The following is a 12,105-nucleotide window of genomic DNA, read 5'->3' as shown; positions in this document are numbered from 1 at the left end:
CTTTGATTCCGTCCGTGAGACAACTTGATGCCCAAACGAAATTCTTAACCTATATCGCGGTTTTGAGAAAAATGATAAAAAAAATATGAAGTTTACTTTGCGCATGGCAATAATTCAAGCTTAAATCATCTGTTACTCTCTTTAATCAAAAAAATTTCCAGTGTATAATATGTTAAATACTATTTTGATATGAAGGTTTTTCAGGATTGAGGTATGAAAAATTAAGCAATCAACCGGGATGACCCTGAAAGCTGCCAGCTTTTTACTCAATGAAAAAAACGATGCGCATACGAATGAAATTGCTCAAAATCATTCAAATCTAAAAAAGTAGTAAGGTGAAGACAAATTTTACTTAAAAATGTTGTCCTCAGCTCTGGTGAAGTCAAGGCGGAGGGCAAAAAAATCAAGCTCTATAAAAAAAAATACAAAAATCTCTAAACATAATTGTGGTTAGGATTCTGTCAGGGATTTACAACGTTCTTTAAATGTATGACATTTTTTTCTTGGGGTTAACATCATTTTCTGATCTGTGACTCAAAGTTGGTTAAAAGCCAAAATTTAGTCTGATTTAATTTTTTTTTTAAATGTAATGGAAGTAGTGTAGAAACGGTTTTTGATGACTTTTCGTAGAATTTTTGATTTTTTAGCAACAATTTCGTTTAACTACCCGATGTTTTGGAGAAATTTTGAAGGGGATGACACAAATTAAAAAAAAAAACATTTTTATTGGAGTAAACTTTCAAAAAAAAAAAATTTCTAATTCGGATTATTTTATTGCTCTCAAAAGGTCAAGATTTTCTGATTAAAAATTAGTTTGAATTGAGAACAAACATCGCATTTTCTTTTTTTAAGGTTTTCAAATTGAAGGTTTCTAGGTTTAACAAAAAATATTCAGTACAAAAAATGTATTATGAAAAAGGCAAAGTTGAGCTCCATACTTCACAATACTTTGAAAATTACAACAGATTCTAAGCTTTTCCTTAAAAAACAGTTTCAAATAATTTAAAAATCATAAAATTGTTTCGTTTTATAAACCAATGATTAAAATTGGGTGTTTTATTAAATTGAGTAAAATACAATTTTCATTGCCTTTTGTTTTATAGAAGTCTGAAAAGCAGTCCGTAGGTTGTGTTAAACTCAGCTGGAAATACGGTGATCCAAATTATAAATGTTCAATGTAACTATTTTTAGAGCCCAAATAAAAAAAACTAAATGAAAAAAAGTACACTGAAATTGTCTCAGTCCGATTTCTTTAATTGCATTAAACGTTAAACAAATGAATCCTTATAAGGGGTTACATACATTTAGAAAATAAAAAAATCATATTACAGTAACATTACTATATCCATTAAAAAGATGATTTTCAATCGCTCCTGAAAGTTTCATGATTAAACTGATTAAGAGACGATTTAATTTCAAAATATTGCCATGCGCAAAGCGAACTGTCAAATTTTGTAAGCGTTTTTCTCTAAACACCGAGTTGATTTACAGGTGCCACGATATCTCAGGATGGGATGGACCAAATTGGCTGAAATTTTGGGTGAAGACTCTCAAGACACACCCCGTGTTCATGACGAGGCCCGATTTTAAAATTTAGCTTTTTAAAAAATTCAAAAATCAACTAACGGTTTTTGCCTTCCTCACTGAGGTAAGGCTATAATCCTGCTCTAAAAATGAACTTCTTAAATATACCTTCTAGATATACCTTCACGTATACATATCGACTCAGAATCAAATTCTGAGCAAATGTCTGTGGGGATGTGTGTAGACATGATTTTTTCCATACGATTTTTTCAGAACTGGCTGAACCGATTTTGGCCAGGTCAGCCTTATTCGATTCGTTTTGGGGTCCCATAAAACCCTATTAAAATTTATTCTGTTTGGTAAAGTATTAAAAAAGTTATGCTAAGAAAAAGATTTTTATATCTACAAAAAAGGGTGATTTTTTGCATAACCTCAAAAGGCCGGGTCTTTTTGTTTACGTGCGAGAGTCGCGCCAGATGCGAAACGCCCGGTTGCCACATTGCCTCAAATGAGAGTCTGCATGTTTTCTGGAAAAGTCTGTATCAGTTATATATATTTTTTTCACAAACTTATTTTCATTATTACTTTTTTAATGTGAGGAAGGCACCAACCACCTAATGGTGGATTAAGAAACGTTTTATATGGAAAATATAAAAATATTTTTATCTTTTTCTCAAATATTTTTTTTTGAAAATTGGCCTTTGTCATGCACACAGGATTTGTATAACGTAGAGACCCTAAATAGGGAGACTGGTCTAAGCTTGCTAAATCGATCTGGCAACGTATGTTTTGAGCTTGGCAACACTGATAATTTTGCCGAGCGTAAAGGTAAATGCTCGTTTGGATACGTCAAACTCGCGTCTGTTTGGGTACGTCAAATTCACTTCGTCCAGTCTCCCTATTTAGGATCTCTAGTATAACGAGGTTTCACCAAAAATTTGAGCCAATTTGGTCAAAACAGTGTTGAGATATCGTGGCACCCGTTTTTTGAAACTGCTAACTTCAAATAGCTATAACTCGGAAACGATACAACCAAATGTCTACAAATTTGTTTTGTTAATAGATGAAAATGTATTTTTTAATGGCCTGAAAACAGATTTGAAAACAGTTTAAGTGTGTGATCAAACCAACCCCTGCCATTTTTGCCGATTTACATGTATGTAACCCCTTAAACTGTTTATAAGTACTGTTAGTGACTATAAATAATTCGTTAATAATAAAAAAACAATTTAAATGACATCGAAAAACTTCTAACGTAGAATTTTTCTTTTATAGTTTACTAAGATTTTATCGAAATTTGGTTGAATTTGATGAACTCTACCTTAAATGCCAATCGTTTGAAAATTGACCCAATTTCACCCTTTAGAGGGGGTGAAATTGGGTCAAAAGAAACTAAAATGATGCTGCAGTGTTTCGAAGGAATCGTATTGACATGCTACAGTGTTTGAAGTAGAGATTTTCAAACATTTGGGTACTTTTAGAACAATTCCAACCCGAATATTCAAGAGTGGGTTTTTCACGGGGTAGTTTTTGGTCAAAATGTCACGACTTGTTCTATGAACAAGATTTTTCCAGCAAAGTCATCTTAAGATATCTACTACACAACCCTTTCAACAGAATTAAATTCGTAGAAAAATCACTTTTTTTTTAAAAGATTCATCTTAAGAGGCAGTATTTGTAGATTCTGCTCGGTTTGTTCTAGAGGTCGTATCGAGGTGCTCCAATTTGGATGAAACTTTCAGGGTTTGTTTGTCTATACATGAGATGAACTCATGCCAAATATGAGCCCTCTACGACAAAGGGAAGTGGGTTAAAACGGGCATTGAAGTTTGAGGTCCAAAACACATGAAAAATCTTAAAATTGCTCGCATTTCCGTAAAACTTCATCAATTCCAACTCTCTTAGATGCATTCGAATGGTATTTTGAAGCCCTTCAAAATGTGCTGTAGACATCCAGGATTGGTTGGACTTTTTCTCATAGCTTTTGCAAATTACTGTTAAAAATGGATTTTTTTAAAATCTCAATAACTTTTGGCAACAGCCTCCAACACCCATACTCCCATAGGTCAAAAGATAGGTAATTACATGGACTATAAGCCTACGGTGTTAACTTTTTGGCCAATCGCAGTTTTTCTCATAGTTTTTCGATTTTTCTAGAACAAACATTTTACAACGTTAGTTTTCGCCCTGTAGGCCGCCATAGCGGCACTTTTTGGTCTCAATTTTGTCATATTCGGAATCCTCGGACAATTTCACGTAAGTTAGAAGCATTGGAGTTGTAATTTTGATTTAAAAAATAATTGAATAAAACATTTTTGAAAAAAGAAATAGATCTTATTTACCCTATGATCGATACGTCAAATGCTGTATCAAGTAGGCGAAAACTTGTTTTACCCCTAATCTGACAAAATACTAAATAATATTTTAATTAATTCTAAATGGCATTTTTCCAATCAAATTCAAAATTCCAACACCTCAATCTAATGTAAAATTTTCCGAGGATTCCGAATATGACAAAATTGAGACCAAAAAGTGCCGCTTTGGCGACCTACAGGGCGAAAACTAACGTTGTAAAATGTTTGTTCTAGAAAAATCGAAAAACTATGAGAAAAACTGCGATTGGCCAAAAAGTTAACACCGTAGGCTTATAGTCCATGTAATTACCTATCTTTTGACCTATGGGAGTATGGATGTTGGAGGCTGTTGCCAAAAGTTATTGAGATTTAAAAAAAATCAATTTTTAACAGTAATTTGCAAAAGCTATGAGAAAAAGTCCAGCCAATCCTGGATGTCTACAGCACATTTTGAAGGGCTTCAAAATACCATTCGAATGCATCTAAGAGAGTTAGAATTGATGAAGTTTTACAGAAATGCGAGCAATTTTAAGATTTTTCATGTTTTTTGGACCTCAAACTTCAATGCCCGTTTTAACCCACTTCCCTTTGTCGTAGAGGGCTCATATTTGGCATGAGTACATCTCATGTATAGACAAATAAACGCTGAAAGTTTCATCCAAATCGGAGCACCTCGATACGACCTGTTTCACATCGGTGAAAAACTCGCTCTTAACCCAAAACTTTTTTTTTTTAAACGCCACACTCACCTATGCTTATGTCTTCTCCTATGTTCAGGCACTATTGCATCAAGCTCCCCGTGCCGGTCCGGATCAAGCTGCAGCGAGACGTCGTACATGAAGTCCTCGTCGTACGGGAATTGGCTAAACATTCAAGCGAGAAGAAGAAGAATAAAAATGTTTAAATAGGTGGAACATTTTGAAGCAACTAAGCTTTTTTTCATTGCGATGTTTGGACTAGAGGTCCTAGTATTTTTGTAGAATATTATTCCAAGGACTGTTGTGGAAAATGTGCTGGTTCGAGATCGTTAACTCAGAGGTTGGAACAGTTTAAACACACTCTAGAAGAGGCATTTAGCTTTTACAAACTTGTCAAACACTCTATTTCAAAAATATTTAATATTTGTCTTTTGTATTCTTTCCAACCTATTGTTTAACAATCTTGGTGCTTCCAACTGCTTGCATGAAATGAAACAGAAAAACGTGCAACCACTCCCCGTAGATACTCCACAATCCCACCTGTATCCGGAACTTGTTTCGGAGGTCCGAAACGGAAGGGGTCCTCTCCCCACGGGGTGTCAACTTACATCGGTTGGTTGGGCGGCCGGCTCAGGATACAGTGCTGCAAGCCGCCGCCGCCACTGGTTCCGGCAGTGCAGCCTCCGGATCCTCCCGCCGTGCTAGTAGAGGGAAATACAATTACCGGATCCGAACAGCGCTTCAGATATTCTAGAACAGGAGGATGAGAGACAAAGTTACTTTGAGAAAATCGACGCTCGTGACACCGAATCGACAACTAAACACCGTGAGTGTGAGTGTGTGGGAAACTATGTGACTGTGACTGTGTGCTTGTGCGATTCTCTGTGAACATTGTGATCGTTTTAGCTTTTTTTTTTTTAAATACATGGTTACTAGGGTGGTCCAAATCCGGACTTTTTTGAGGCTACCCCCTGAAATCAAAGATTAACCCATCACTAGGCTAAATTCCAAATTTGAGCTCATTCTGACCACGGGAACCCCTCCCTCCAATCGCTTGGGTATGGGAAAAATCAGGGCTGTGGAGTCGGAGTCGGAGTCGGAGCCGGAGTCGGTGGAGTCGGGTCTTTTTGGGGACCTGGAGTCGGAGTCGGAGTCGGAGTCGTTAAAACTCGAACAGCTGGAGTCGGAGTCGGAGCCGGAGTCGGCTAAACTTTAAGAGCTGGAGTCGGAGTCGGAGTCGGAGCCGAAGATTTCTGATAACCCGGAGTCGGAGTCGGAGCCGGAGTTTTCTTAAATTCAACAAAAAATATGTTTTTTTTTTATTGTTCAGCATTTTCTATACTGCCCATGTTCGCATAAATGTCCCATATGCAAAAACAGCATGCTGAGAAAAACGCATTTGAAGTTTGTCCCATACATAAGGCTACGTGTTAAGTTTTAGCGAAAAAAACTGGATTTCCTCCTGATTTCTAGAACAAAGTACTGGATGTTATAGGCTCTAATGAAAGACCACACGATTTTGAACCAAGCTGCATCAATATCTCAAAAATGATGAAAATGCATATGGGACATTTATGCGATCAGGGGCAGTATAGAACAGCTTAATTTACAAAACATCTTATATTTTTAATTGATTTATCAGATGCCATTATGTTTTTGATGCTTTTTATTGTGATTGAAAAGCTCTAATTGTGTTATTACACTATAATCACTAAATGATAACCTCTTACCCAAGTATGTAGTATCATCATTTAAAAAAAAATAAAAAAAATATTGGTTATGTAGTCAGACATATCTAATTGATTCTTGAATGCTTCCTTTTGCCTATATTTATGTGCCCTTTCAATTCAAATTTGACCAAATCACTGTTTTTGCAAATCGAAAAAGAGTCACTGACAGTTTAACTTTTGTAACAAATTATCAACGATAATAACAATCTCTTACTAAGAACTCAACATGCGCATTTTGTTTATAACTGAGTACAAGAAAATCAAAGTGTTGCATTTAAAATAATTGAAACTAACAAAAAATATCAAAAGAAGTTGCAACAAATTTTGAAATAATCATTGATTGTTGATGTTGATGTTGATTTTAGGTAAACTATTTTGATATCGTTGCAAATTATCTTTGAACAAATCTCAAGAATTCAGTACAAAAATGAACTAATAAAAAAATGTATAGAACAAAATAAAGGATTTTAATTTATTTTTCAAATATTATTTTAAAAAAAACAAAATCAAAATATTATCAACTGGTACGAATTTTCTCATACTGTATGTCCCACGCCAATATGACAGAAGGTTATAATCATTGCATATCAATGTACCTTAAAAAAAATTTAATATTTGTGACCTAGAAAATATTTTACTTGTGGATATTTGTTTTTTATTATATTTTAAGTTTTTTCATATATTTTGATGGAGGCGCAAGATCATTCATAAAGCTTCGTTTTAGGTGAAGATTCACGAAGTATCGTGCGCCTCCTTTTTAAAGTATATAAAATTTTAAAATTAAAATAAATTAAAAATTTACATGGTAAAATATTTTCCTTGTCACACAGATATTTGAAAAGGACATCTTAAGCGTCCTTTCCACGAATAAATTGTTTAGATACATTGATTTGCAATAATAATCTCCTTCAGCCATGGCGTGATGTCCATGAACGTCTTAAAAAAAAACGAAAAAAAATGTTTCGTTTAAAATTGTCATTTCAAAAAAACAAGGTGCCTGTCACTGTGCTTCTTACAAATGTCAGCCTGAATGTGAGCAAATTTAATTTTAATGTTCAATAGATCATTAAGGCCAGGTTTCTTTTAGTTATTCATTCAAAAATAACAATTTAATATTTAAATTTATTAGCTTTGAAAAAAATATTTTCAAATTTGAGGTTAAGCAAATAAATCCAATTTTACTTACAAAACTGTTCTTCTCAAAATGCCTCTAAAACTGAAGATATTTTTTGATTTCTGTTTCCATAACGTATAAAACTTGTAACCTAGAAACTTTTTTTCCGTTTATTTACTTTACTTTTACTTAACTTATTTTTCTTGAGAAAAACATGACGCTTAGAGAGTATTTAAATAATCCTATTTATCAATGTTTTAAAAATAATTAACTAATAATAGTTAACCAACTTTTGAAACATTTAAAAATATGTGGAGTCGGAGTCGGAGCCAACCATTTGTTGAAAGCTGGAGTCGGAGTTGGAGTCGGAGTCGGCTAGAGTTGGTAGACCGGAGTCGGAGTCGGAGTCGGAGCCAACCATTTGTTGAAAGCCGGAGCCGGAGTCGGAGTCGGAGTCGGCTAATCTGAGAAAGCCGGAGTCGGAGTCGGAGTCGGAGTCGTTTGAAATATGACCCGACTCCGCAGCCCTGGGAAAAATCGTCAAAATGTATGGAGAAAAGCAACTGTTTTACTTGTTTACCTGTGGAAGGCGCCATAATTATCCGATTCTTACCATTTCCCAAATGTAGAACCTTCATTAAATTTAGAACAACTTTCCCGAAGACACCATATTTTTAGGATTTTTTTCCCGCGAAGTTATTAGCGCCCAAAACTGACCCTTTTTGCGTAGCCAGCTGTAAGGGGCTACCTAACAACGATGTTTATTTCCAATTCGTACACGCACGTGCTCTCTCTCAGGTTCAAACTCTCTCACGAGCTTGCTCGCCTGCCTGCCTGTTTACCTACAAGCGCGCGCTGTTTCTCTGCTTGGACTTTAGTCGTCGTCGTCGTTTTCGTTTGCTATCCGCTGCGCTGCGTTTCTGGCATGTTTATTATAATTTTCAACTAAATTAGCAGGTTTGTTTTGAGATATAAAATTTTATGTAATATGTGATCAACAAAAGATATCATATTATAAGAGCGTGTGAGAGAGAATACAAATTTGATGAATTAGTTCATCCATGAATCGTCATCTGTTCTGATCCAAACCTAATTGCAAACGTTTTGGATTTTAATTTATCTGCTTTTGTTACAAGAAATACCATTCCCGTGGTCAGAATGAGCTCAAATTTGGAATTTAGCCTAGTGATGGGTCAATCTTTGATTTCAGGGGGTAGCCCCAAAAAAGTCCGGATTTGGACCACCCTAATGGTTACTGAAGGCATCTATTTATTTGATGAACATTTTAGGGACCATCCATAAACCACGTGGACACTTTTTTGGGAATCTGTTACCCCCCCCCCCCCCCCTCGTGGACAATTGGCCATACAAAAAAAAACTTTTTTGTATGGATCGTGGACAATCGCATTACCCCCCCCCCCCCCCTTAGGTGTACACGTGGTTTATGGATGGTCCCTTATGAACTCTGGCTTTTTCTTAACGTTTTGTTTAAAGATTGAAACTTACAAGATGTTTAAGATTTAGGTTTAAATAACACAACTCGACAATTTTGAATGATTTTGATATCAGTAAACGTTTCAGTTTCGTCATGGTATGATAGATTTGGACTCCTAGAACACGATTCAATCGACTGAATTGAATTTTAGTGAATGCGTTCCCAGTAAATAAAATTATTTTTTAACACCTTCAAAAATGTCAAATTGTGTAATAATTTTCTAAGACATTTTTCAAAATGATCTGGACATAATACAGCAAATTTAGAAAATGCATTTTTCCTAAAGATTTTTGCTGTTCTGTGAGTTCATGTGGGTGTCGTCGGGGGACAGTTTTGTTGAAAAATTCTAGGAGGATCCTTTTTCCCCTCCCTTCACACACAAAACCTCACATCCACCGCCGGCTGTCAACGTTGGCTTTTACGAGCCAATAATACTCATCGTTCGTTATTGGCTTTGTGAAGGCTTCACTACGTCAGGATGCTCAGAAAGTGGAAGGATGCATTGCATTGGCCGCGGAATATGTACACACGTGTGAAATGATTTATGTTTGGAGGCGATAACGGCTAACAACGAACGTGATGATGCATTATATTTGTTGTTGGCGACAGTACCAATGTATCGCGTAGAACACGTGGCCAGAGGCACGTATTAAAAATAGTACCAGCATTCATGTGCAAATTGATATGGTGCGAGTGTGATTTATGGCTCTAGTGTTCACAGGTTGTTGGATAATTTATTGGTTATGTCTTCATTTTGAAAGTGTTTCCAAGTTGATTGTCTGTGGTTTAAATATAATTTTGACCTGTTGGGATTTAATTAACTGAGTCAAATTTTAAATCGATTTGCAGGGCAACTACTACTTTGCAACCTCTCGTGCGTCCAAATACAGTGAAGTGATGATCAGTGCTGTTACACCACGCTAGAAAGTTGAGACTACAGAGAGCAAATAGTTAAAAAGCCCAACCTGGACCAGATACTTACTATATTTCCGCTTGTTGAGCTTCTCCTCGTCGCTCTCGTTAAGCTCGCCCATCATCAGCGGATCGTCCGCACAGTCTCCAGGATCCCTGGCCAGCGCCATCCCCATAGTCGTCGTCGTCGTCGTTGCACGATTGCTACTAAAGCTATCCCTATGACTACGGCTAGTGTTGTGCTTCTGCTGACCACCACTTCCGGCAGGTCGATAGTGCAGCTCCACGTCGCAGCTCGACTGCCGCAGAAAGCCGTGGCGCGGCGGTTTTCGGCTGGATTCAGCGCCGCCGCCACCGATTGTCGTCGCAGGGTGTTCCGTTGGAGTTGTGGCGGCGGCGGCAGTGGATAGTCGGTGCAGCTTGATCATATCACTAACCGGCGACGCGGACTGGCGCATCGATATCACAGGTAGGTTCGGGGCCGTCAGTTGATTAAAGCTTTCGATGAGTCCCGGCGTCGGGGGAGGAGGATTGTCGTACACGAGCACGTCGCTGAACCGCTTGACGGCGTTCAATTTGTTGAGCTTGGATTTACTAGCGCTACTACTACTGCTATCGACTAGGGCTTGCTGTTGCTTTTTGCTGCTGCTCCGCCTGTCCGGCGGTTGCGGCTGCTTCTCCTTCGGTATCACATTGGAGTTACTGTTGCTGAGGTTGCCGGCTTCCGGGAGGGCGGCGTCCTCGGCGTTCCGGCTGAGATCGATCACGAATGAGGTGTCTTCGATGTCTTTCTTCGATTTCGTCGACGGCGCTGTCGTCGTCTGGTAGGTTGCGGTGCTGAACGTAAGATGGCGTGCTTCGGTTGACTTTTGTCGGGGTAGAACCGGACTGTTCTGGGCACTGATGGACTTGGCCTCGAGGACTCGTAACCTGTGGGAAGCGGTACCCAGCAGTGCCGGCTGTCGAGTCGATGTCATTCGATACTTGCTAACGTTCTTGATGATCGGAACCGGTTCGGAAGCTATGCTTCGTTTCATCTCGGATATCTCGCTGACGTCCAGCTCGATGGACACGTTGGTACCGCTATCCTCCATGTCGTACTGGGTGCTCAACGGATCGGAATGTGGCTCTATCTCGATGGACACGCTGACCGGTTCCAGGGTGCCGCACCGGTCCCTAAACCGGACATCGTTCGATCGGATCGACTTCCGATCATCCTCCAATGATTGTGCTATCGCTTCACTCTTCGAAGGCAACTCATCGCCGAAGGTCATACCTCCAACGGCTCCACTAGTGCTGTCATCGTCCCGCCCAACTCCAAGCCCCTCAACCCGATCCCTCCCCTCCGCCCCAACCCCTCCAATGGCATCGACCAGCGACGAAAAGTCTCCAATCTCCACAATAACCTCATCCACTCCATCGCTGACCGTCGAGTACTCCTGAACCGGCAATCCTCCAACAGCCCCCAACCCACCCGTCTCCTCCTCCTCCCCGTCCCCTCCTCCCTCCACCGCCACCCCGCCATTGCTCTTCCTCTTCCCAGCCTCCCCATTCTTCCCCACCACCGTCTTCTTGCACGACCTCCTCCCAAACAGAATCCTCCGCAAAGCCCGCGACTTCTTGTTCCGCTTCTTCAGCTCGCACTCCCGCTTGATCGCCAGGATCTTGTTCTCGACCAGCGTCGAAAAAACCGCCTCGAACCGGATCGCCCGGTTCAAATCCTCGTACGTGTCCGTCGTACACACGGCCTTGTCGACCTTCATCTTCTCCGCTTCCGTTTAACCCTGGCCAGCTGTCTGCCAAGGCCGTCGGATCGTACGGCGTAACGGTGTCGCATCTGCGTGTCTACCGATTCGGCCACATTCCACAGAAAAGTTCCCACAACTTGGTTGGGGTAACGGAGAGGGGGGTCGCAAAAAAATGAAGCTATCAACGGGACAAGGACAAATTGGGGTTCGGTGAATGCTACGGCCCTTCGAGGACCAGTCGCAGGAGATGGAGTTCGATTGATAAACAGCCGGCTGATGATGACATCATCTTCATTTTATCTCATTTTGTTTCGTTGGCGACGGGGGGAGATCTGAAATGAAAGATAGACGAAGAACAAATTAGGCTTTTCTCCGTTGTCTCTACCGAGAGGCTGTCCATTGTGGGTGGGTGAAATGGAAGAAAACTAACTTTGGTTATGGTTTCGTAATGAGGTCGGGGAAATGAATCGTTTCAAGGTGAGGTGGGTTGATTCTGTGGCCGGTGATGTTATGCGATACAGTGGCAGTTT

General features: G+C 39.3%; 1 protein-coding gene across 1 annotated transcript in view; it reads right to left on the bottom strand.

Annotated features, from left to right (window-relative positions):
• LOC120417400 (uncharacterized) overlaps positions 1–12,105 on the bottom strand; it is a 117,588-nt gene that overhangs the window by 18,317 nt on the left and 87,166 nt on the right. The window contains exons 3-5 of the mRNA XM_039579436.2: positions 9,898–11,907; positions 5,185–5,332; positions 4,628–4,741 (exon numbers count right to left, since the gene is read on the bottom strand). Coding sequence (XP_039435370.1) covers positions 4,628–4,741; positions 5,185–5,332; positions 9,898–11,590 — 1,955 coding nt within the window. The 5' untranslated portion in view covers positions 11,591–11,907. The remainder of the gene's footprint in view (positions 1–4,627; positions 4,742–5,184; positions 5,333–9,897; positions 11,908–12,105) is intronic.

Source organism: Culex pipiens, chromosome 3 (genome assembly GCF_016801865.2).
Source record: "Culex pipiens pallens isolate TS chromosome 3, TS_CPP_V2, whole genome shotgun sequence".
Classification (NCBI taxonomy): domain Eukaryota; kingdom Metazoa; phylum Arthropoda; class Insecta; order Diptera; family Culicidae; genus Culex; species Culex pipiens.
Note: the sequence above shows the minus strand (reverse complement) of the source record. Positions and strands in the feature narration are given on the sequence as shown.